A 27,018-nucleotide genomic window follows, 5' to 3' on the forward strand; every position below is an offset into this window, starting at 1 on the left:
ACATTCTGTAGTCATTTTAAATTTCTCTTATCTTTTCCTACTGGATTTTTATAGAATAGCATAGCAATTCTGATGATTTGTGTGGATTTCATTTTATATAGTTTAACTTGTCAATTCAATTAATGTTTAGTTAACTCTTTATGGTTCTTTAAATAAACCATCTTCTTTACTGCAAAAAAGTAATAAGTATAATTCTTTACCCAAGAATTTTCCCTACATTTCTTTTCTAGTATATTCAGTATAATATCAGATAGAAGTACTGACAATATTCATCCTTGTTTCAATCCTGATTTTATTGGAAAGGATTCAAGTTTACCTCCATTACAATTAAAGATATTGTCACTATCTTTAAAAAAAACTGTTAAGGAGGAAAACTCTTAGAAAACTTAACATGGTATAAATGTGAATTTTTTGAGTTCAGTTATGAAGTGTTTTCTCTAGCATACTTTATATTTAAGCCAATAACTTTGAAATTGTTATTTCAGAATTAAATTCTGATCTTAATTTGACATGTTGATACTTTTGTCATCTAAGTTATGGAATCTTGTAATATTTTATTCAAAGCCATGCCTTATTTGTATATAGACCATCCATTCTTTTTTTTTTTCCTTCTCAAAAGAAGAAAACATGTTGATACTTTATAGAAAGAGATCTGCTAAGCAGATGCTTCACCACTGTAAAAGACAACTAATTCCAGTAAGGGATACAATAGCATTTTCAATAAGTAGTAGTAATGTGCCAGGAATGCAAAACAGAGAACTGATGATAATCCAGCTTATGAATCATAAAATCCACACGGAATAAAAATATTTGAAAACATTATTAGGAAATCCTATCCCTTTCTTAAGTCAGATTGAGATTGTAGCAATTTGAAAGACAATCAGAGTATCCTTTGCATTAAGTTTCTTTATATTTTCAAAACTTATTCTCTAAAAGACTTTTGACCATTAAAATAGGCTTTGGCTGATTTTCAATAAATTCAAACTAACACATATCACAGTGGAGATACAGTTAGAAAGCTTTTATGATACCCAACAATATTTTTTGTCATTTGTAAAGGGAAAAAATATATGAAGTACAATAAAACTAAAGTTTTCAGTCTTAATGACCAGATCTGCCTCTGTAAAAGATCAAAGAAAACCTACTTCCCTTCACTGCAAACTATGTAATACTTCCATTCTATCAAATGTAGTCACTGTGATGGTTGATTTCAATTAATTGCTTTTTTTTTCTTCTTTTTAAAAATTTAATCTTTCTTACTAGGAAAGGCTCACTGTTAAAGGCAGGGGCAAAACATTTATTCTAAATTCAATGGAATATCAAAAAAATCAATAAAAATAATGAATTTTAAAAGACATTTTAAAAGAAAAAAAAGGTAAGTACTGAAAAGAGTTTGAAGGGATATCCTGAGAAAGCTTTGAAAAGATTTTCTATTCCTGCTCAATCCATCTTTAACATACACATAGTATTCATTTTTCCTTCCCAGATTCTACTTTCTCATACCTACTGCTGAGCAAGTCATGAACACTTGCCTAACTCTCCAAGCTTTCTTTCAATATGTGTATAAACATCTCTGTATATGCCTTTATACATTAAAGTATAGTTGTAAATAGCTATGAATTGTTTTGTGTATAATACTCTCAGTACAGATATCTATTTACTGTACAAGGTATACCTTTGTATGGCTATCTATCTGTATTTAAACATGTATCAGTTGCTGAGTGAGATGAGCAGAACCAGGAGATCATTATACACTTCGACAACGATATTGTATGAGGATGTATTCTGATGGAAGTTGATTTCTATGACTAAGAGACCTAACTGAGTTTCAATGGATAAATGATGGACAGAAACAGTTACACCCAAAGAAGGAACACTGGGAAACGAATGTGAACTATTTGCATTTTTTATTTTCTTCCCGAGTTATTTTTACCTTCTGAATCCAATTCTCCCTGTGCAACAGGAGAACTGTTCGGTTCTGCAAATATGTATTGTATCTAGGATATACTGCAACATATTTAACAGATATAGGACTGCTTGCCATCTTGGGGGGGGGGGTGGAAGGAGGGAGGGGAAAAATCGAAATATAAGCGAGTGCAAGGGATAATGTTGTAAAAAATTATACTGGCATGGATTCTGTCAATACAAAGTTATTATTAAATAAAATAAAATTTAAATTAAAAAAAAAAAACATGTATCAGTGAAGATCTCTTGTGAATGAGACACTGTGTATATAGATCCAGTTACAATGACAACACGATGATGTTGGATATGCACAAGATTCAGAGCCCCACTTAATTATATATTAACTATGTGATACTGAACATTTTCATTTTAACTTCTTTAATTCTCATTTATAAAATGTATCTCACAATATTTATACTGCTGACTTCACAAGTTCTTATGAGAATTAAATGAAGTCATCTTCTTCATTGTGATCATAATTACTATCAATATACTCTATTATTAGCATCATTAGATCAATATCAAATAATACTAGACACCTAAAGGTTTCACAGGACAGTAGGAGAAGCTGCAAGTGTTATAATAAAAATGTAGAGATCACAGTCCCTGTCCTTGGGGAGCTCATAATTTAGTCAAGGAAACAAAAAATACAACTGAGATAATTAAAGAACACAAACAAGTATATGAGAATGTAATTTAAATTGGGCATAACTGTTGAAGTAATTCAAATTAAGGAATTAGAGTCATTAAGGAAGGTTTTAACTGAGGTTATGGTACAATACAGCATAGCAGAGTAGTCTGAGGAAGGCCTCAAAGTCAAGATGAGTTGGATTCAAGGGTGTACTGTACTGTATTTACTAGCTAAGGGATTGTGGACAAATCACATAACTTGTCAGTTCCTCGATATAATTTCTAATGAGTTACATAGCAGTTACTGATCTGCATTGGCAGAAAGAGGTTTCTCACCACCCCCCACTCCCTATATAGATGAAACCACAAGTCCAGGCCCCTAAAAACAAGTTTTAATTGGATCTTTAAAGATATATAAATCATAACAGAGGAAGCAGGAAAATTCTTCAGAAGGAGAAAAATGTCATAAAATCATGTACATCCTGTTTAGAGAAATGTTTGAATTAGTATGGAATAGGGCACAGTTTATGAAACATCTGAAATCACAGTGAAGAAAGTTTAGATTGGATCTACTAGGCACTGGACAGCTACTAGGCCCCTGTTCTTGAGTTGGAGAAAGAAATTGGGAGAGTTGATGTAAAGAAAACAGTATCTGAGGTCTATCTTCATAGCTGTGTGCAGTATGAACTGGACTAGGAGGGAGGCTGGAATGGAGAGAAACTCAGACAAAAGACCAGCCAGGAAGCTGTTGTAGCAATCCAGATGTGAGGTGATGAGGACCTGGACAATATCAGTTACTATGGAAACAGAGAAGAGCATAATCTGAAAAACACCATGGAGAAAGAAGACACAGCAGTACTTGGTGACTGATTAAACTGGAGAGGGGTGTTGGGGGGGAAAAGTGAGGAAAAAAGAAAGACAAATTAGATAAAAGCCCAAGCTTACAAAATGAAGAGAATATCATACAATTAACAATGATGAGAAATTTGTAAAAGAATATGATTTTGAGTACAGCACTGTTTATATTTATACCTGCCTTCTATCACTCATCTATAACTGATATTATGGCTTTTGTTCCTCTACCACAAGAGGTGGTATATAAGAGCCATATAAGAGCAGAAGGAAGAGGCAATGGCAACAAGTGGGCTGTTTTTCAGTGACCGGTTGGATATGTAGAGACTATCCTAATTTCCTCATTCTCATTCATCACACACATCTTATTGCTTCTCCCTCTCTAATATTTCTCATACCTGTCCCTTTCTTACCACTCAACTGGACCACTCCCCAGATTACACCCTCTTAACCTCTCATCAGGCTTTTCAATTGGTCAGGTTATCTCATCTCTTCCCATTTCAATCTATTCTTCACACAGCTATCAAACTGATTTTCTTAAAGAGCAAATTTGACCTCATTTCTCCCTTACTCAATAAAACCAATTGATTTCCTATTACTTTCATCAACTATAAACTCTTCTATTTGCTATTTAGTCTACCTTATTAGACATTAATCCCCTTTTCACATATTACAATCCAACCAAACTGACCTTCTTACCATTTACTTGTGGTTTTTCATTTCCCAAATCTGTTTTTTGCACAGGCCAGAAATTCTCTTCTTTATTACCTCAATTTCTCAAAATATCAGTTTCCTGCATGGCTCAATTCAAACACCATTTTTTTTTTTTTTTTGGTAAAGTCTTTTCTAATCCATTTGGTAGATAGTGCTTTTCCCCCAAAATCATCTTATATATTTTTTTAATATACTTAAACATATTACCCCTCCTTAGGGACAAAAACTGTCTCTGAATCTCCAAAGCTTAATACAGTAACTAGTACAGAGCAAGTGCTTAATAAATGCTGATTAATATTATGGGAGATAGTAATAGATTAGTATGATACAACTCTATGGCTCATTATAGTAGAATGGCATAGTTTTTCCTGCACAATAAATAACTACAGCATATTTTTAATTTTTCAAATACTTCAATTTGTTTTCCCTTTACTGATAAGAGTAATTGTGGTAATTCTACAAGTTTTAATTATATCTTCTTTCTTCTCAATGACTGTATATATAAATAAGAAGGCTGAACCTGAGGTTGATTTGTTTTCCTTTTTTAATTTAAGGCTGTATTCATGGTCAGAAGAATCAAATGGGAAATCTTGACCTCCTGAGTATCATGTTCTATTCAAATATTTTAACAAAGCAGATTAGATAGTATTAGAAATAAATTACTTCAAATGATCAGAGGACCAGCTGCTTGCTTTTAGGATAGATTGATAAAGAAACAAATATACACCAATAGGTCACCAGCTGAATTTTTTACTAAGGCCTAAAAGTACCTAGAAATTTGTAAAATGAATGAATTTTTGTCCTGTTTCAGTAAGTAGATGGTACTTCCATTTTACTGCTGATTTTACCCTACTTCCCTTTAACAAACAAATACAAACTTCAGTCTTGGATTATAATTTTTTTTTTTTTGGCTGAGGCAATTGAGGTTAAGTGACTTGCCCAGGGTCACACAGCTAAGATGTGTTAAGTGTCTGAGACCAGATTTGAACTCAGGTTCTCCTGACTTCAGGGCTGGGGCTCTATCCACTGTACCATCTAGCCGCCCCTTGGATTAAAACTTTTGCAGTTTCATACACATGTTTTAAAAATGCATCAAAACTTTCAGAATCAGAAAAATAGTCATGAACGATTTGTTCATCAATGAATCAAACCTAAAAGTGTGACAAGGGCTAGCTATGGGCAATACTTCAGAGAATCCATGATGTAAGGCTGAACAAGTTCATGGCATTACAGTAAAAGTTTTTCCAAATAACAGATTATTTTACATCCTCTTTGCACAGAAGAAGAAACAGTCTTAACCATTAATTTCTTTTCTTTTACAATCAAGAGTATCTCAAAGAATTTACAAAGATAAAGATATTAACAAAGAGAATAAAATATTTTACAAGCACCATAAAACTTTTTGGCTATAGTAAGTTCATTAGAAAAACCACAAGGTGGCACCAAAGACAGAAAACTAGAATAAATTCCACTACAAAATTGTGAATATATATGTTTCATAATTCTCTTGACATTTACTAATAGCCATATACAACTTTCAGAAACATACCAGTCATCATTACTAATTCAAAAAAGAATTGAATAATTTAAGCTACAATAACCCTATACACACACATTTCACCATCTTTTTATGACCTAAAATAAACTCTCATCTGCAGAACATATTTTAAAGTCCTTTATCCCCTACAATGTCTATTAAGAAACTTTGTGTAACAATAACAAAGAGTATAATAAAAACTTTTAAAATTTTTAAGTGTTTTAACAAAATGTTATTTGATCTTCTCAACATCACCATGAAGTGATACAAGTGTTGTTATCCTGACTTTACTGTTGAAAAAGTTGAAATTCAAAAAGGTAAACAACATCAGCCACATTCTCACAGATAATTAGCAGAAGATTAAGAATGTAAGGTCCTAAGACTCAAAACCTAAGCATTCTTTCTGCTACAACACAACTACCTCCTTTTCTTCTTCTCTCTTTGGTGTCTCATTCAGTGATTTTGCTAGCATCACTGGCTCAATTACCTCTGTATAAATACTTCTCAGAATCTTTCTCCTGAGTCCCAAGTCCACACCATCAAAGGTTATGATATATTTCCAAATGGATGCACCCTAAGCACCATGAACTCAACATATTAAAAACTGAAGTTATTTGTTCCTCTAAAAATTCTCCTCTCCCAAACTTTCCTATTTCTGTTAATGACATCATTATGCTTCCCCATCAGGCAAGTTTGAAACCTCACTATCATTCTAGGCTCCTCATTTTCACTCACCCCAAATATTTAAGCAGCTGTCAAATCTTGATCTGCCTATCTTTCTTTACTACAGCCTTTACATCCATCCCTTTCACTCACAACCACAGCTCTAGTTCAGGCTTTCTCATCATTTCTTAATTGGATCACTGCAACAGCTTCCTGAATTTTCTGCTTATATTTCTCCCTTCTCCAATCCATCCTCCACAGAACTAATAAAGTATTTTTCCTAATGAACATGTCTGACTATATCACTCCCCTTTTTCCAATAGGAGAGAAGGGTAGGGAATAATATTAGAGGGTAAATCATTTACCATCTGCTTGGCTACTGTAGTGCTAAAGAAATATATACAATTCACAACTCTTCATTAATTTTTAATTCCATATTTGGATCCTATTAATGACAAACATGAAGCATAAACAATATACATTAGAGTTTTTAACAAAAACCTATCCATAAAACTACGTGTTCTTCATTTTACTGAAAACTAATTTTAGGTCTTTTTGTTGTTTGTAATTTTATATTTTATAGTTCATATTTGATAAATTTCAATTAAAATGAATTAGTGAATTTTATGTAAAAAGATCTCCTTTTGAATATTATAGTCAATGAGTTTTCCTGAATAATATATGTGAGTGAATACAATGAATACTTCCACATATTATTCTAGTTTTAGTAACAAAGTAAGCAGGAATAAGACAATTTGAATATTTGATGATGATTTAAAATGGAATAAAGGCTGGAGAAAATAAGTCACATTGGGACATAATTTGTTGAAATCATGAAGTGATTTAACCATTTTGGAAAGTAATATGGTGTCATACTAAGAAAGAGTTAAAATAGCCCCTCTATCCTTTGACAAGCGATACCATGGCTAGGTATACATCTCAGGAAGGTCAAAGGTCATAATATCTCAAATTATTTAAAACAATCCTTTATGTAACAGCAAAGAACTAGCCATCAATTAGGAAACTGTTAATGATGGTTTGATGACTTAATGATGGTACACAAGTGTAATATATTATTATACCATAAAAAAATGAATCTAAAGAATACAGAAAAGAATTGAAAAGTTTCTATGAACTAATGACTAAATGCATGCATAGGAAAGCACAACAAAATGAAAAGATCCTGAATGCTATAAAGTTATCAACCAAATATGGACATCAAGAAAGAGGAGAAAATATACTTCTCTTTCCTCTTTGCAGAGATAGGAATATAGATACAGAACACTACACATCTTGTCAGACTCAAGTTCATGTGCTAGATACTTTAACTACCTTTTCATTCTCTCTTTTTTATCCTTTACATCATGAGATGGTTCCCTGGGTAAGGAAGGAGGATATGGATGCATAAGATGGTTCCCTGGGTAAGGAAGGAGGATATGGATGCATTTGGAAATAGATCATATAAAATGAAAAGATATCAAGAAATACTAAAGCACAAAAAAGTGAATAAACTATTGGGTATTTTAAAATAAGTACATTTTCAAAGTATACCCAAAAACCATTCATCCACTTGGCTACTGTTTCTTACAGAAGTTATATTACAGAAATAAAGATATACATAATAGTGTTTGATAGGCAGGCAGAGTGACCTATTGCATGAATATTGAAATTCTTGAAGGTAATTTTCCTTATATCTCTAACTAGGCAACTTGGTGGCACCAAGGACAGAGCACTAGGACTGAATTCACATTTTGCCTCAGATGCTATGTAGTTCTTGGCAGGTCACTTAATAAACTCTGTCTCAATTTCTTCAACTGTAAAATGGGAACCACAAATATTCGACCTGATAGGGTTGTAGTGAGAATCAAATAAGATTATATTTGTTAAGTGCTTAATATAGTGCCTGATCAATGGTAGATACTAAATAAATAATCATTACCTTTTTTTCCTAAAAGTTTTCAGACAAACACAATTCCACAACTGTAGCAAAGTATTGGACAATCTTGATCTTACTAATAATTTTTTATTATTTTCACAAATTTAAAGGACAACTAGTGTATAAAGCATTTTGTACATTTTTACCTGTAAGTGCAAATTTAGTCCTCAATGTTATTTTTTTTTCTAAATCAACATGAAACAGAATCTCAGATGTTTCAAAACTAGTGAGAATGGCAGGATCAAAAGTTAATATACATAGCTTGTCCCAAATTAAAACTAATAAAATTGTTTGCAAGAGGACCAACTAATACATTGCATATAAGTGTGGTTCCTTTTTACTACCTCAAAACAGGCAGACATAAAGTCACAAAAATAACAGAAGAAAGAAATGTCCATAGGATAACTGACTTTGCAGCACAACGTATAGCGCCTATGACTTAGAAGACTAGGTTTCAAATCCTTCCTCAGACTCTTTCTAGTATACGACTGTGGGCAAGTCACAACCTTTCTGTTGCCTTAGTTACTTTACTGTGAAAATGGTGTAAAACAGCACCTGTCTCTCAGAGTTGTTATGAGGATCAAGTAAATTAATGAATGCAATGAGCTGTGCAAACCTTCACATGTTATATATAAATGTTAGTTATTATCATTAACGTTATTTGTAGCTGAGAATTTTTATTAAAGCTTTTTTATTTTTCAAAACATATGCATAGATAATTTTGTAACTTAGCCCTTGTAAAACTTTGTGTTCTAGTTCCCCCCTCTTCTCCCACCCCCTCCCCTACATAGTAAGTAGTCCAATATATGTTAAACATAGTAGAAATACGTTAAATCCAATATATGCAAATATATTTATCCAATTATTTTGCTGTACAAGAAAAATCAAATCAAACCAGTAAAGAAAATGAAGAAAATAAAATGCAAGCAAACAACAAAAAGAGTGAAAATGTTATGTTGTGAACAACACTCAGTTCCCACCATCTTCTCTCTAGGTATAGATGACTGTCTTCACAAGACCATTGCAACTAGCCTGAATCACCTCATTGTTGAAGAGAGCCACATACATAAGAATTGATCATTGTATAATATTGCTGTTGCCATGTACAATGATCTAGTTTACTAACAGAGAATTTCTATGAACTTCTATGATCTCATGCTGCCTCTCCCAAACTCTCCACTCTATTTTCAACTGAACTATAGTGGATAGAGAGTGGTACTAAAGTCCGTAAAAATTGAATTCAAACTCCACATCAGAAACTTAGCAGCTATGTGATCCTGAGCAAGTCACTTAACCTCTCTCAGGCTCAAAAACCTCTTCTGTAAGAGGGGGAATAAAAGACCTACACTGCAGGCTTATTGTGAGGATAAAATATGATCATTTTTGTGAAATGCTTTAGAAATATTAAAGAGACATACAAATGCTGATTTATTTTAATAATGATGATTGTTATTGTTTTTTCTTCTTCTATCTGGTTTCCAATTGGCAATATCTACAGTAACTACAAAGATAGAAAGCTCCTGGGACTATCAATATGTATGAAGGTCTCCAATCAAGACCCTTTACCAACCATTTTAACATCTGTTGCTAACTCTAAGTCCCAATCCCAAACCAGAATAATTCAACCAAATATCCTAATTCACAAGTGTTTATCCAGCTCCAATGAATGGAACTCTATCTAAAAGAGATAAAAAAAGAAGAGTTTTATTTTTTTAAAAAAGAAGAGATTATAGTAGTAGAAGCATATAAAAAAAGAACAATGTACTGTAACAAAATAGAGGAGTGTGTGAATGGATTATATAAGGGTATATGGAAAAAAGAGGTAAGAAAGGAGACTATAGGTACTTAAAATGCTTTATTTCCTATTTCCAAAGAAAAAGGAAATAACAGGATCTGATAGAGAATAAGACAACCTCAAATATAATCCTAAATATTGATAAGATCAATTATTAGTTAATATTATTTATTAGCTAATAAATAAAACAGAATATGGAAAAACAAATTAGAAAGAAAACACCTTAATTTGCTGCATATAAGAAACAGAAAACAAAGATTCATTCCTAAAAAGGATGGATTGGAATAGAATTGATTTCTCAACCGAATCTAAAACAAGCAGGAATGATAAGCATCATGTTGGACAAGGAAAAAATTAAAAGATAAACAGGAAGGGAAATTATTTTTTGTTTCTGTTCAATCATACAGTTGCGAAACACCCTACAAATGATTCCAAAGACATTATCCATAGGATTTCCTTAGCAAAGATACTGGAGTGGTTTGTCATTTCTTTTTCCAATGTGTCCCTAAGTTTAGGGTTAAGTAACTTGCCTAGGCTAAGTTTGTACTCAAATATTCCTCACTTCAGATGTACTACATCACCTAGTTGCCCAGGGAAATTATATTATGCTTAAAAGCACCACAGAAAATGAAACAATATAAAAATTAAATACACGTGTATTGAACTAGATAATATTTAAGTACTAAAAGGAAAAGTTAATTGAATTAAGACCTAGATAATAAGTGCCTCTTTCAGATTTATACAAATCTAACAAAGTTTTATTTTTAAAAATAAATTAAGATTCTGAGTGGACTATTGCAAATGTACAATATAAGCTCTGGGAGGACAAGGACTATTTTCCTTTGGTTTTGTATTCCCAGTATTTTTAGCAATTACTAGCTAGGAATCTTTAAAGACTAAATGAAAATGCAACAAAATTCTAACCAGAAGGGGGAAAAAATTAATATTTTCCATTATTATGGCAAATGCATTTGTTAAGGATTGAGTGATAAATTCTGTGAGGGAAAAGGCTCTTTTTCACTGTGTCTTTGTATACTTGGTTGGTTAATAATAAATGTCTAGATTGGAAATCCCTTTCCTACATATCCTTAAAATGGGGTACTCAATTTCTAGGTCAACATGATAAACAAGATAGAGAACTAGATATTTCTACTGATCCACTCAAAGCATATTCCCCTCCCTCTTCCCAAAAAAAAAATAAAGAAAAGAAAAGAAAAATTCAGATGTCACTGTGAACATTCAGAATTCAGATTAAAAACAAATATGGAAAAAAACCAAGTCAATGAACTAACTTCTACATGGAGCTCATTAAGCAATTCTCTCTGATGTCAAAAGTTACCAACATTAAAGACACATTAGCAGATTCATATGGTCTCAAACTAAATCCAATGCCATGCTCTTCTCTATTCTCGCTATAGCATTGTGGGGATCCCAGCTCTGGATTTTCAGAGATGGCTTGGGTCAGGACTGTGAGCCAATGCTCCTTTGTGGTGCTCTAGACCAAAGCGCTCTAAACTGTGGGTCACAAGGTCATGAGGTCATAAAAATTTGGGCAACAGAAAAAGATTTCTGAAAGTAATGAATTAATTCAAAATCAAACAATGAATCCAAGGTATTTCCAGCAGTGCTTGCCTGTATTATATTCCACGACTTCACTGTAACCTTGGTTCTGAACACACAACATGAGCACTTTGCACAGCACATGTACAAATATTTCCAGGAATACCTCATCTCAGATTCAAGAAGGGATCATGTAAAAATTTCTCAAGTGAAAAGGGGTAGTGAGTGGAAAAAGGTTAAGCCCTACTCTAGATTAAAGAAGTTCTTTGAAGCCAAAGAGCCAGTGTCTTGGTGGTTAGCATTCTGTGTTAGGAAAGATCTCTGCAGGAGAGCCAGAAACAGAAGGAAATGGGCAAGATGTGGGTTTGGGCTATAAACAAATCTTAATATTGTATCTCATTCCCCTTGCTTCCCCAAGATTCAAACTAAAAAAAATCAATACAAAAGCAGCAGCATTGGCAGACCTTTAAACAATCAGTGCCAGGATAAAGAAGTGAGGAACCAAAAGAGCAGAGGGAAAAGGACAGGATATAGGGACAGGTCACAGTGTGAGTAAGGTCTCTGTGGCACTCCACTAAATCTGAAGAAATACTAAGCATTTAGTTGGGAACAATTCTATCCATCCAAAAATCTCCTGGGGAAGAGACCTTGGCAAGTATATCATGAACTACCCATTGTGGGAAGAGGCTGAGATGCTTTGAGGTTTAGTCCCGAAGAAAACCTCTATGAGAGGGGAAAAAAGAAAGTCAGAAAATGAGCAATAGGGGGTAATAAAAGGAAAATTACCAAAATTACCAAAGATTTCAAGAAGAAAACTCAAAAACTTTGAAAATAAATAGATAATTTTTGTGGCGACAAAAAATTGGAAATTTGAAAGGATCTCCTCAACTGAAGAATGGTTGAACAAATTGTAAATATGATTGTGATAGTATTGTTTTGGAGTTGTTGTCTAACTCTTTTGTGACCTCATTGGGGTTTTCACTGAAGAGATACTGAAGTGATTTGCCATTTCCTTCTCCATTTAATTTTACAGATGAGAAAAACAAAGGAAAGAGGTTTAAGGAATCTGCCCCAAGTTCCCAGAACTAATAAGCATCTGAGCTTGGATTTGAATTTAGGGAAATCTTCAGAACTTCAGGCCCAGCAGTAACTACTGTACCAACTACACTAACTACTGTACCAACCAGCTTCCCTATGTGATGGAGTATTAATTAGCTTTAGGAAATTATGATGAATATGGCTTCAGTAAAATGCGGCAACACCTAAATGAACTGAAGCAAAATTAAACAAGAAGAATCAGGTGACCCCTGAGCATAGTAACAGCAATATTTCAATGATGATCAACTATTAATGTATACAATGTAAACAATGATATAAGACAATTTCAAAGGACTCATAATGAAAAATAATATCTACTTCCAGAAAGTGTACTGATAACTCTGAGTTCAAACTCAAGTACAATTATCTTTTTTTTTTTTTTTTTGCTTTTGTGTGTGACATGGCTAATATGGAAATACATTTTGCAAGATTTCACATAAATATCTGATATCATATTGTTTGCCTTCTCAATGAGTGGGGGAGTGGTGGGAGGGAGAGAATTAAAAGTTAAATTTTAAAAAGAAAAGAATGTTATTAAAATATTTTAAGAAAGAAAATAAGTAAATGAATAAAAAGCCAAAGTGAGGTGAACAAATATCGAATCCAAGGATAGTAACAGCAATAGAGGAATCAACAATAGTGAAACTAACAGACATCTTTCTAAATGTACACAAAGAAACAAGGGTGAAAGCAAAAGTCAGGTAGAAATAATAATGAGAAGGCAGGCCTAGAGCACTATGGAAAGAATCTGGTGATACCCTATCTCCTGCTAAATAAACTTTTTTATGGAACTACATTATAAAATAGGAGAGTGAAAGAAGAGGGGAAGGAGAGGAGAAGTAATAAGATAGCAGAGAAGTATGTGATATGCACAGGTGAAAACACAGATTTGAATGAAAGTAAGAACACCCCTGGTGGTCTCAGAAAGAGAAGAACCTACAGTAAAGTGGATGAGGAGGTGAGGAGAAGAACTGTAAATGGAAAGGAAGGGAGGGGAGACCTTGCTTTAGTAGAAGGGAATGGTTCCCACTGACGAAGTGTACTATGAGTGAAAAGAGATATTCTGTGAAAGGAGATGGGAACCTTGTAGTCTGGGGAATACAATTATTGAACATTTATCCCACCTTGGGAGGGAGGAAGCTGCATATTAAAGAGGCATCTAGCATCTGCGAGAGGGGGAGGACATGTACGCTGAAACAAAATTTTAAGGCAAATGGAAAAGAGAAGGTAATCAAAGGAAGGTATAAATCAGTATTAGGCTACATAATGAGAAAGCTAGTAAGGGTGGCCAAGTCCTAAAATGAGGCACTGATTTTTTGTTACCTGCAGGAATTGTTCTGGGCAGTGGAAAAAGGGAACTCTTGGGGTACATTCTAAAAGGCAATGGCAAAATATTCCATAAGAAAGTCCAAAATGGATATCTTTGAAATTATGGCTCCTTGAGGAAGTCAGAGAAGAGAAGAGAGATAATTATAGGGATCGTATATCAGACAATGAGGATATAAAGTAAACAGAAAGAGAAGATAATAGAGAAAAATCTTCTCTGGAAGGGAACACACACAAAAAAAATTAAAAACTAATGAACAAGATTAAATGAAGAGAAAGGAAAATCTACTTGACTGAGATGAAAAAAAAAATGAAGGAAAGAATTAAATATACAGAAAAAAGTAGGAAAGAACAAAGAATTAATGAGGAAAATCCCAAAGAGAAAAAGATAATTGGAAGAAAAATGAGGATGAAAGGAAGAGAGCAACTAGCAATAAGGTCTCTTTAAAAATCATTAAAATAAATAAAAATCATAAAGCCAAAATAAATGAAGGAACACAGTACTGATTACAACAAAAAAAGAAGAAAAATCGTAACTTGAAAAAAACCTAATACAGACAAATGGAGGAAAATAAAACATACCTCTCATAATAAAGCAGAAAAAAAAAATCCCCCAAATAAAAAGACAACAAACAAGAAAAACATATATTGTGAAAGGAATCAGACTACAAACCAGTATCAAGAATGAATTTATACATCCCATATGCCTTAATACTGAAATTCATAAAGAAAATACTACCTGAGCCACAAGAATACAGATTGCACAATAGCAACAAGAGACTTCAATATCTATTTTGAATATATCTAACAGAAAGATAAACAAAAGGGAAAATAGATTTAACCTAGATCTAAATATGACTGCAAAAGACTCACATATTTATCAGCAGTATGTAGAATTTTTATAAAAACTGAAAATATATTATTAGGGCACAGAAATATTAGAAGCATAAGTAAAATTGCAGAAATAGTTAATATATCATTTACATACCATAATACAATAAAAAGTCACAAGCTCAGGTACCACAAACAAAAGGAATAGACACAAATAGAGAATTAATCATGAAATCTTAACTAATAAGTAGGTCAAGGAACAAATCAAAGACATTATAATTATGTGAATGAAAATGACAATGATGAAAAAACATACCAAAATTTCTGGAATGCAGCTAAAGCAGTCCTCAGGGGAAAGATCATATCTCTATAGACATACATTAACAAAATAGAAAAAAAAAGGATTAATGAACTGAATATGAATTTTTAAAAATAAGAAAGCCAACAAATAAACAAAAATAAAATAAGCACAAACAAAAAATTAGATGAGAAACTGATAAATTAGAACCCAAAAAACCTCATAGAAACAATAAATAAAACTAAAAGATGATTCTTTGAAAAGATAAAATTGATAATCTTTGGCTAATCTGATTTTTAAAAGAGGACAGGAAACCAGATCAATTAAAAAAAGGAAATGAGCATGGTGAAATCACAACAGAACCAGAAGGAAAAAAAATTTTTTTAAATCAGAACACATATATAGTTACATGCTAACAAAACTGAGAATACAAAGCAAGTAAAAGATTATCTTAAAATAAATTAAAAAAACTATCAGAAGGCAAGATAAAAATCTTGAATAATCCAATATCAGAAAAGGAAACAAAATTCAGATTTAGATATAAAGAAATTACCAAAAGAGAAGAAAGTGATCCTGATGGATACACAGAAAACTTCTATCAAAATTTTAAGGAACAATTAGTTACACTATTTTACATATTATTCTCAAAAAAAAAAAAAAAAAAAAAAAAACTGAGCAAGAAAGAACCCTACCAGAATCTTTTTTATGAGACAAGTATAGTATCAATACCAAAATAGGAAAGGTTAAAATGCAGAAGAAAACTACCAGTCAATATCATTAATGAACACTGATTGCCTCAAAAATTTTAAACAAAATCCTATCCAACAGACTACAAAAGATTTATACAAGAAATCATTTATTATGATTTCATGAGATTTATCCCATATATGCAAAGACGGATGGATATTAGAAAAATAATCATTATAATTAATCATAAAAAACTAAAATATCCAAAACCTCGTAATCATATCAATAGATGCAGAAAAAGCTTTTGACAAAGAAGAGCACTCTTTTATACTAAAAATGCTACAAAGTGCAAATATAGATGGGCTTTGTTAATATCACAAAAAAGCATCTATTTCAAAACAAAAGTAAGGATCATATGCAAGGGCAATGTACTAGAAAATTTCCCAATAAATTCAGGAATAAAGTAAGGATGCCCACTCTTTTCCCCGATTGGATATAGTTCTTGAAATCCAATGAAAGGAAAAAGAAAAGAGAAAGAAATTAAAGGAAAAAAGATAGGTGGAAGAAACAAAACTATCCCTATCTGCTAAGGAGATGATGACATACTTAGAAAATCCTAGGGAATCAACAAAAATACTGAATCAATTAGTAGCTGCAGCAAAAGCAAAGGCTAAAAATGTATGTGTTTTTTAAGACTATCATTCCTTAAAAATCAACAGTTCTATGTATTAATAAAACCAAAACAGTAATAATAGCACAGGAAATCCTATTCCACCTAATTACAAAATATATAAAATATCCAGAGTTCAACCTATCAAAGCATATCAAAGACTTAAATAGATTCAAATACTAACTGCTCCTTAAAGAAACAAAAACTAATTTAAATAGCTGGAGAAATATCCAATAGTAATAGCTAGTCCATGTCAATATAATAAAAATGATAATGCTTCCAAAGTTTATTTACACTTTGAATTCTATATCAATGAAATTACCAAGAAGATGCTTTATGAAATTTGATGAAATAATACAATTCATTTGAGAAAAATTAAAAAATCTAGAATATTGAAGGAAATGAAGTAAAAATAAAAGGGAAATAGCACTCAAACTATATACAGGAGTAATCATCAAAAATATTTCATCTTGCTTAACAATAAAAAATAAGCAGACTAGATGAGATAGAATCAGAAAATAATGGAACTCACTCTCCCCGTGCTTGAAAAATTGTTAAGCATAAAGTTATCAAGAAAAAAATGTATTTGATAAAAACTTCTGGGGAAACTGGAAAATAGTCTGGTAGAAGTTAGGCTTATACCAGTATTTTAAACCATATGCCATTAAATTGATATAAAAAGCTTAATATTAATGATTAGAATATTAGAAAAATTAGAAGAGAAACATTATCTTCACTTTTCTCCCAGCTATGGGTAAGGGATGTATTCTTAAGCAAGACAGAGATTATAGTAGTAATTTTGTAGTGATTACAAATGATAAATTAGATAATTTTGATTACATGAAACTAAAAGTTTCTGTACTGACAAAATTAGTGCATCTAGAAATTCAATTAGTGCATTATGAAGGGAAAGAAGTAGTCAAATGGGAAATCTTCGTATCAAATTTCTTTGAGAAGGATTTCATATCCAAGACATTCAAACAATTAGTAAATATGTATTCGGACACACACACACACACACACACACAGTGGTTCAAAGGATATTAAAGTTCTCAAAAAAAACTGAAAAGTATTTACAACCATATAAAAAAAATGCTCCGAATCATTAATAAGAGAAATAAAAATAAAAACAACCCTGAGGTTTTACTTTATCTTATACTCAGCAAATTGGCAAACATGATAAAAAATAGTGATAGTCTATGTTGAAGGGTTTATAGAATGAGAGGCATACTAACACATTGTTGGTGGAACTGTGAAATGATGTCACTACTTTGGAAAACAATCTGGAATTAAGCAAAAAAAAAAAAAAAACCAAAACAAAACAAAAACAAAAACAAAAAAACTGACTAAACTGATCCCTCAACAAACTGGAATGTTCCATAAAAGGGAGGCTGCAGAACGAACACATTAATGGGAAAAGTGAAAAGAGCCCTGTAAGAGATACATTCCAGGAAAAGCAAGCCACAAGGGTGTAGTCTGTTCCAGAGCAAAGAGGTCCCAAGAATTTGAGGGAAGTTTCAAGATAAGCCAGCAGTAAAGAAAGCATGATTTTGAAGTCTAGAAAAGTAAGGAATGGAACCAAGAGAAGGAAGATAGATCAGTCTGGGGCCTTACACAACATAAAGGATCCAAGAAGAACTCACCAATAGGAGAATTAGGATAGCAAAGTCAAAATATCTTTGAAACTCAATATTCTTATCTAAAAAATAGGGAGATACACACACACACACACACACACACACACACACACACACACACGCTATCTATCTTGCAAGGTTGTTGAGAAGAAAGCATTTTATAAACTGTAAAATGATATACAAAAGATCTGTTATTCAATAATAACATCTCTACTGCAGATAATTCTTTTATTGCTATTATTGGTTTTGATTTTGTTTGCCACATGGCTGATATAGAAAGATGCTTTGCATTATTTTGCATGGATAATTAAAATATTCCTTACCTTCTTGATGAATGAGGGAAGGGAAGAAGGTGGGAGAGAATCTGGAATTCAAAATTTTTTTTTAAATGAATGCTAAAAAGATAAAAAAAAAAATCTTTCCAATCTTATTTATTCCTTACACCCTCTCCATATACTCTATGATGTCATGACATCCTTGCTGTTCCTCCCTCAGGACACACCATCTCCCAACTCTGTATCCACCATGATTATAATAATTTCTTTCTTCATCTCTTTTCTTTATCTTCAAGGCTTAGCTAAAATCTCACTTTTTTCAAAAAGGCTTTCTTGAATTCTCTTAATTCTAATTTATTTCTTCTGTTGATTATTTTAACTTTGTCATTTATATAGTTTATTTATACATAGCTGATTATATGTTGTTTCTTACATTATATTGTGAACCTCTTGAGAGTAGGGACCATATTTTTTATTTTGTTGTATTTAATGAGTAAAAGTTTAATTGTTTCAAAGCTTAAATGGTTTTAAAATTAGGAAATCCTAGAAAGTCATTCTATAAATTTTAAGCTCATGAAGTGCATGAATAATAATTTTCATTCATTTGGGGCATTGCATCAAACTTATGTGAGAACCTAAATATTCTCTCTAATGATGAAAAAATGGTATTATTTTAAAATAGCACTCAAGAAAGACAACTGCTAATTTGTCCCCTAAAAATGAATTAATTTTTCATAAATCAGCCATTTAAAGTCAAAATAAAGTAAAATATATTTATTACTTTATTAGCCCAATGAATGGAATATTTGGGCATAATTCCCATAGACTACCATAAAATTATGTTCCTTTCATTTAGAACTGCTCAATCTCAGAACCAAGTTCATATCACATGTCAAAAAATGTCAAAAGAAGATGTTGGTCATTGTTAGTAATACTTAATCCTAAACTTTTATATTAGGATTAACCTCCTATAGAATATTCTGTTTGAAATTCTTGCTTAATTTAAAAAATCTGTACAATTACCTCAGCACCTATCAAAACATGTCAGTTTGTCAAAATGCATTTTCATCAGATAAGCTATTCCTGTAATATGTATAAAAATCAATTCAGAGTATACTATTTCTAATAATGTTCCATAGTTCTCTTCAAAAACAGATTTTTAAATATTTGTTATACATGACCCAGAAAGAAAAAAAAAATCCTGGACATATTTTAAAATAATCATCACATACCATTTCATTTTTTAAAGTCCTATTTACAATTGACAGGAAAGTAAATTGATTTTAAATTATTAACTCTACCTACAGTAAGCTAAACTCAAAAAAAAAGTAAATCTATGAATCTGGATTAATATAACATATAGGTCTATCAATTTTTTTACTCAAAACAAGGTATATGATATGAAAAATCATCATATAGAATTTAGAGAATATAATCAAATGTTTGCTAAATGCAGGCATCCCTTCGGTTACAACAATTCAATAAACAGGACTGTAGCTATGAAATTTTAAAATTAAAAAATCTGATATATATTATCTGATCATCTAAACTTATGGAATATGTCAGTGGTCTAATTCCATCTGGCTCTGTTTCATGTTGGCCCAACTACTGGCTCAGGACCAGCAAGGGTCAAGCTAAAAATAGGATTCAAAAACACAGCCAAAGAACATTGCTCCCAAGGCCTTAAAATAAATATGGGAACATATATTAGAGTAAATGACTTCCCCTATCAAAGTGAAGAAGACCTTTTACCTTTTTTTTTCAGGGATGAAGGAAAAAAAGTTTTTTTTAAAAGTGTTTTCTTTGCATTGAGTATGACAAAAACCAACAATTAAGGACTCAGCCATAGGGCTGTATGCAAAAGACTATCACTGGAGGACATTAAATGAAATATGGATGATTATATTAAATGTAAGTCCGATGCAGGCAAAAATTTTCCCAAAAGACTTCTGTATTATATTTCAACTCTAAGTTTTCTTTTATTTTTTTTTAATTTATTCAACTATACCCATTATTCTTGAAACTATGACAATCCTAGTGTCCAATCTTTGATCAAGGATTACATATTTTAGTCCTCAGATTTATTGCCCTCAATATTATATTACAATACTCTACAATTTTATTTGGCTGGATACTCTCTCTTCCGGAATATTTCTTAGTACCTCCATGGAAGATCTATGGATTGCTCTGGGTGTGAAAATCATGCTCCTATTCAAAGGATATGGCCAATTTTCAGATGAAGAAACTAAAACTATTTCTAGTCATATGAAAAGGTGCTCTAAATCACTATTGATCAGAGAAATGCAAATTAAGATAACTCTGAGGTACCATTACACACACCTCAAACTGGCTAAGATGATAGGAAAAGATAATGATGAATGTTGGAGGGGATGTGGGAAAACCAGTTCACTAATACACTGTTGGTGGAACTGTGAGTGGATCCAGCCATTCTGGAGAGCAATTTGGAACTATGCTCAAAAAATTATCAAACTGCACATACTCTTTAATCCAACAGTGTTTCTACTGGGCTTATATCCCACAGAGAGATTAGAGGAGGGAAAGGGACCCACATGTGCAAAAATGTTTGTGGCAGCCCTTTTTGTAGTGGCAAGAAACTGGAAACTGAGTGGATGCCCATCAGTTGGAGAATGGCTGAATAAGTTATGGTACACAAATATTATGGAATATTATTGTTCTATAAGAAATGACCAGCAGGAGGATTTCAGAGAGGCCTGAAGAGACTTACATGAACTTTTGCTGAGTGAAATGAGCAGAACCAGGAGATCACTGTACACAGCAACAACAATATTATATGACGATCAATTCTGATGCAGAGTGGCTCTTTCCAACAATGAGATGATTGAGGCCAGTTTCAATGATCTCATGATGAAGAGAGCCATCTATATCCAGAAATAGGACTGTGGGAACTGAGTGTGGATCACAACATAACATTATCACTCTTTTTGTTGCTGTTTGCTTGCATTTTGTTAACCTACTTATTTTCTTTCCTTTTTGATCTGATTTTTCTTGTGCAGCAAGATAATTGTACAAATATGTTAACATATGTTGGATTTAACATATATTTTAACATGTATAACGTATATTGGATTACTTGACATCTAGGGGAGAGGGTGGAGGGAAGGAGGGGAAAATTTGGAATACAAGGCTATGTAAGAATCAGTGTTGAAAAATTATCCGTGCATCTATTTTGTAAATAAAAAGTTTTAATAAAAAAAAAAAAATCACAGTCCTGTGAACAACTTGATGATATAGATACAGTCCATCCCCAATTCTATACTCAAAATCTTTCAACCTTGGTAGTACCTGTCAGAGAATTCATCTTGCTATATTACTAGTCAAGGTCACCTCCACACCACAAGAAGATCCTAAAAGATGGTTTTAGGGAAGAATCCAAAATACAAAAACACAAAAATTAATCAACCAATTTCCAATCATTTAAGTATCTTCTATGTGCTCTAGGTACTGTGCTAGGAGCAGAATAGACAAATACAACATTTGCTCAATCCCAACTCACAAGGAGCTTATATTTAAAAGAGGCAGTCAACATACACATATAAAATATGTGTATAAATATAACATATATACATACATATTTACATGTACACATATATACAAATATATATGTAGCATAAATATAAAGTTAATATATACAAAGTAGTTAAATACAAAGGCATTAGCAGTTGGGGAGATCAAGAAAAGCTTAATGCAGAAGGCATTACTTGAGCAAACTCTATGGGGCAGAAGTAAGAAGAGAATACTTTCCAGTGCAAAGGACAAAATTTTGGGGACACACATAAATGTAAGGGGAATGATATGGATAATTAGAAACTGAAAAGAAGTAATCAGCTAGGTAGAAAAAGAAAAGGAAAAGGTATCACAAAAACACAATGAGGAAGCAGTATCTAGCAGAAGATGACCAAAACATGATCCAGATCTCCTGTTAGAGAAAACAAAGATTCAAAAATGTAGAATGAGACTGTTGTGCCAAAGTATCGAGACAAGTTGAGAAATATTAATGTTTAATTGGAGAATTTAAGTTGACCCAAAATGTGTGGCCCTGAACAAAAGGACATCAGGCTTTTTATAGGGTTCAACAGAGACCAGAAAACAGTATAGCCTGCTTCCTATCTGATATTTTTGCAACTGTTTGTTAAGGGGATACATCAAAGAAAGGGCAAGGAGACATCAGTCTAGCATGAAATTTTCATTGCTATTCTTATGCAGGAGGGTTCTGACAGAGAAGAAGACAAGGGTCTTTTTCAAATCTAGTTTCCCAAATCCAGTTTTTCTGGGAGGTTGGGGCTATGGTTTTAACAAGACAAACTTTTTTTTTTTCCTGCGCAATGTGAAAACTTTAGACAAGCTCTAAATTTCTATAACTCTGTAACTGTAAGTTTGTCCTATATATTCTATCACTCTTGCAAATAGTTGTAGGCAGACTTTTTACATTCAGGCCAACAAATGACAGAACTATCTTAAGATGGAAGCTACTGGCTGAGAAGACAAACTAAAGAGAAGCATCTGTTAAGAAAGTTCTAAGTATGATTCTGCCAAGTACTTTTAATTCTTTTCTTATTGTTTCAGTTTACAAAACCAACAACTAAACATAACTTAAATTCTCTTCAGAAGCAGCAATTCCTCTCTGGGGACTAAAGATTATATAAAAGAATCATGAAAATACATTTCTATTCCAATTCTTTTTTTCCTGAAGCAATCTGGCTTCTGTTGATGAGAGCCTTAAGAATTAGGAGTTTCTGACATGCAGACAGAAATTTGATTCAATTCAATAAATATAGAATAAAAACCTAGTTTGTGTAAACAACTAGATATAAAAATTTTTTAAAAAAAATTTCTTAACTCAAGATACTTCATTTTACTGGAAAAGTGAGAAAGGGTGGAAAAAGATATTTCAAGTACACATATAAGTATATAAAGGTACATTGTAATGTATTTTCAAAATAGAAATTTGAAAAAAAAAATCTCCTCCTACAGGAAGTGACACTGAAGAGGGAGGGAAACTGCTCCATCTCTTTACTGAAGTTGTTTTCTGTTTAAGATTTTCATTCTTAGAGATTGTGTCTCCTTTTCTGATCTCAGAGATCAGGATCTCCCATGCTCCAAGGAGTCTAGAGAAGACGCACCCTCCCAGAATAAGAAAAGCAATACTATTCAGGGGCAAATCAACTCCCATAGAAATTCTAAATTCTCATTCAATTGAGGAATCCCTGTCTGATCAGCTCAGGTTTTTCCAGCCCCCACCAAGATACCCAATATAACAGTTTCCCTCAACTAACCTCTTTGCAGATGGCCCTAGGTAGCTTGCTCAGTTGACAGGACCCTTCTGCCCACTGAGAAAGTATTCTCAGCACCAAAACTCCATTTTCTTAATAGGTCTTTACCACTATAGAAGTCAGTCCCTTGGCAAACTGCTTTCTATATAACAATAAACTTTCATTTTGCAACTAATGATTCGGGAATAAGTGAATTCTTTCACTCTAAATCTGCGGTTGATTTAAAGGGGATATTTAACAACTCTCTTATTGCCACTAATCTCTTGACCACCAGGAATTGAGAACATTCAAACTGCATCAATATCTTAGCTATGCTTCCAAGGAAGCAGAAAACTGGGAAAAAAAATTTTTACATCCAAAATTTGTGATAAAGACCCCATATCTAAAATATATAGAAAAATGACTCAAATTTAAAAGAATTCAAGCCATTCTCCAATTGATACATGGTCAAAAGATATGAACAATTTTCAGATGAAGAAATTAAAATCATTTCTAGTCATATGAAAAGGTGCTCTAAATCACTATTGATCAGAGAAATGAAAATTAAGACAACTCTGAGGCACCACTACACACCTCTCAGATCAACTAATATGACAGGAAAAGACAATGACAAATGTTGGGGGGATGTGGGAAAAATGGGACACTAATAAATTGTTGGTGATGCGAAGCGATTCAACCATTCTAGAGAGCAATATGGAACTAATGCCCAAAGCACTGTCAAACTGTGCATACTCTTTGATCCAGCAATGTCTCTACTTGGTCTGTACTCCAAAGAGATCATTAAAGAAGGGAAAAGGACCCACATGTGCAAAAATGTTTGTGGCAGGTCTTTTTGTAGTGGCAAAAAAACTGGAAACTGAATGGAGGCCCATCAGTTGGAGAATGGTTGAATAAGTTATGGCATATTAATGTTATAGAATATTATTGTTCTATAAGAAACGATCAGCAGGATGATTTCAGAGAGGCCTGGAGAGAATTACATGAACTGATGCTTAGTAAAATGAGCAGAACCAGGAAATCAATGTACATTGTACATTGGGCAACAGCAAGATTATACGATAATCAGTTCTGATGAATGTAACTCTCCTCAATAATGAGATGATTCAGATCAGTTTCAATAATCCTGTGGTGAAGAGAGCCATCTGTATCCAGAGAGAGAACTGTGGGGACTGAGTATGGATCACAACATAACATCTTCACTGTTTTTATTGTTGTTTTCTTTCATTTTGTTTTCTCATTTCTTTTTCCTTTTTGATCTGATTTTTCTTGTACATTCTGAGAATTGTGGAAATATGTATAGAAGAATTGTGCATGTTTAACATATTGGATTATTTATTGTTTAGGGGAAGGGGTGAAGGAAAAAAAGGAAGAAAAATTTGGAACACCAAGTTTTGCAAGGGTGAATGTTGAAAACTATGCATATGTTTTGAAAATAAAAAGCTTTAAAAATAAAAGAAAAACAAATAAGATTTATACAGGAGAATCGTGAAAAAAAGAATCAATAGCATGGGAAAATATATACAATAATATATCAAGGAAAGTAAATCCCTAAAAAAATTAGCATTGGCCAAGAAAAAGGAAGTACAAAAGTTCACTGAAAAAAAATAATTCCTTAAAAATTGCTCATGGATAGGTGGAGCCAATATAATAAAAATGACAATTTCACCTAGATTAATATATTTATTCAATGTCATACTAAACTATCAAATATATATTTTATAGAATTAGAAAAAAATAATAAAATTCATCTGAAAAAATGAAAGGTTAAAGATATCAATGGAATCAATGAAAAATATGAAAGGAGGTAGTTAGCAATATCAAATCTCAAATTGAACTATAAAGCAGTAATCTTTTTTATTAAAGTTTTTCAATTTTCAAAAGATATGCATAGATAATATTTCAACATTAACCTTTGCAAAATCTTGTGTTCCAATTTTTCTCCTCCTTTCTCCCACTCCCTCCCCCCCAAGATGGCAAGTAATCCAATATATGTTAAACATGGTAAATATATATATATATATATGTTAAATCCAATATGCATACATATTTATATAATTATCTTGCTGCAAAAGAAAAATCAAATCAAAAAGGAAAAAAAATAAGAAAAAAATAAAATACATGCAAACAATAAAAAGAGTGAAAAAGCTATGTTGTGATGCACACTCATGCAGTGGTACCTCAAAATTTTTTAATTTTCATTTCTCTGATCAATAGTGATTTAGAGCACCTTTTCATATGACTAGAAATGATTTTACTTTTGTCATCTGAAGATTGGTCATATACTTTGACCATTTATCAATTGGAGAATGGCTTGAATTCTTATAAATTTGAGTCAATTCTCTATATATTTTATAAATGAGGCCTTTATCAGAACTTTGAATGTAAAACTGTTTTCCCAGTTTAATGCTTCTCTTCTAATCTTGTCTGCATTAGTTTTGTTTGTACAAAACCCTTTTAATTTAATATAATAAAAATTATTTATTTTTTGTTCAATAATGATTTTTAGTTCTTCTTTGGCCAAAAATTCCTTCCTTCTCCACAGATCTGAAAGGTAAATTATATTTGGTTTTTCTAATTTGCTTATAATATCACTATTTCTAAATCATGAACCCATTTTGGCCTTATCTTGGTATAGGGTGCTAGATGTAGGTCAATGCCTAGTTTCTGCCATATTAGTTTCCAATTTTCCCAGCAATTTTTGTCAAATAGTGAGTTCTTATCCCAAAAGCTGAGGGTTTGGGATATGTCAGACACTAGATTACTACATTGACTATTTTGTCCTGTGAACCTAACCTATTCCACTGATCCACTACTCTGTTTCTTAGCCAGTACCAAATGGTTTTGATGACTGCTGCTTTGCAATATAGTTTTAGACCTGGCATAGCTAGGTCACCTTTATTTGCATTTTTTTTTCATTAATTCTCTTGAAATTCTTGACCTTTTGTTCTTCCAGATGAACTATGTTATTATATTTTCTCTATCTGTAAAATAATTTCTTGGGAGTTTGATTGGTATGGCACTGAATAAGTAGATTAATATAGGTTGTATTGTCAATCAGCCTACCCATGTACACTTGATATTTTTTCAATTGATTAGATCCGACTTTGTGTGGAAAGTGTTTTGAAGTTGTGTTCATATAGTTCCTGACTTTGCCTTGGCAGTAGACTCCCAAATATTTTATATTATTGACAATTATTTTAAATGGAATTTCTCTTTGTATTTCTTGCTGTTG

The 27,018-nt window shown here is 32.3% G+C and overlaps 1 protein-coding gene across 5 annotated transcripts in view; it reads right to left on the bottom strand.

Moving 5' to 3' along the window:
* The window catches only part of STK3 (serine/threonine kinase 3), a 539,323-nt gene that overhangs the window by 174,762 nt on the left and 337,543 nt on the right, over window positions 1-27,018 (bottom strand). For 4 of the 5 annotated variants that reach the window (XM_051970911.1, XM_051970912.1, XM_051970910.1 and 1 more), the window contains one exon: window positions 15,224-15,274. The exons of the other annotated variant lie outside the window; for it this stretch is intronic. In XM_051970911.1, the coding sequence (XP_051826871.1) occupies window positions 15,224-15,274 (51 nt within the window). The remainder of the gene's footprint in view (window positions 1-15,223; window positions 15,275-27,018) is intronic. 5 annotated transcript variants of the gene reach the window in all.

The sequence above is a fragment of the Antechinus flavipes genome, chromosome 1, assembly GCF_016432865.1.
Source record: "Antechinus flavipes isolate AdamAnt ecotype Samford, QLD, Australia chromosome 1, AdamAnt_v2, whole genome shotgun sequence".
Classification (NCBI taxonomy): domain Eukaryota; kingdom Metazoa; phylum Chordata; class Mammalia; order Dasyuromorphia; family Dasyuridae; genus Antechinus; species Antechinus flavipes.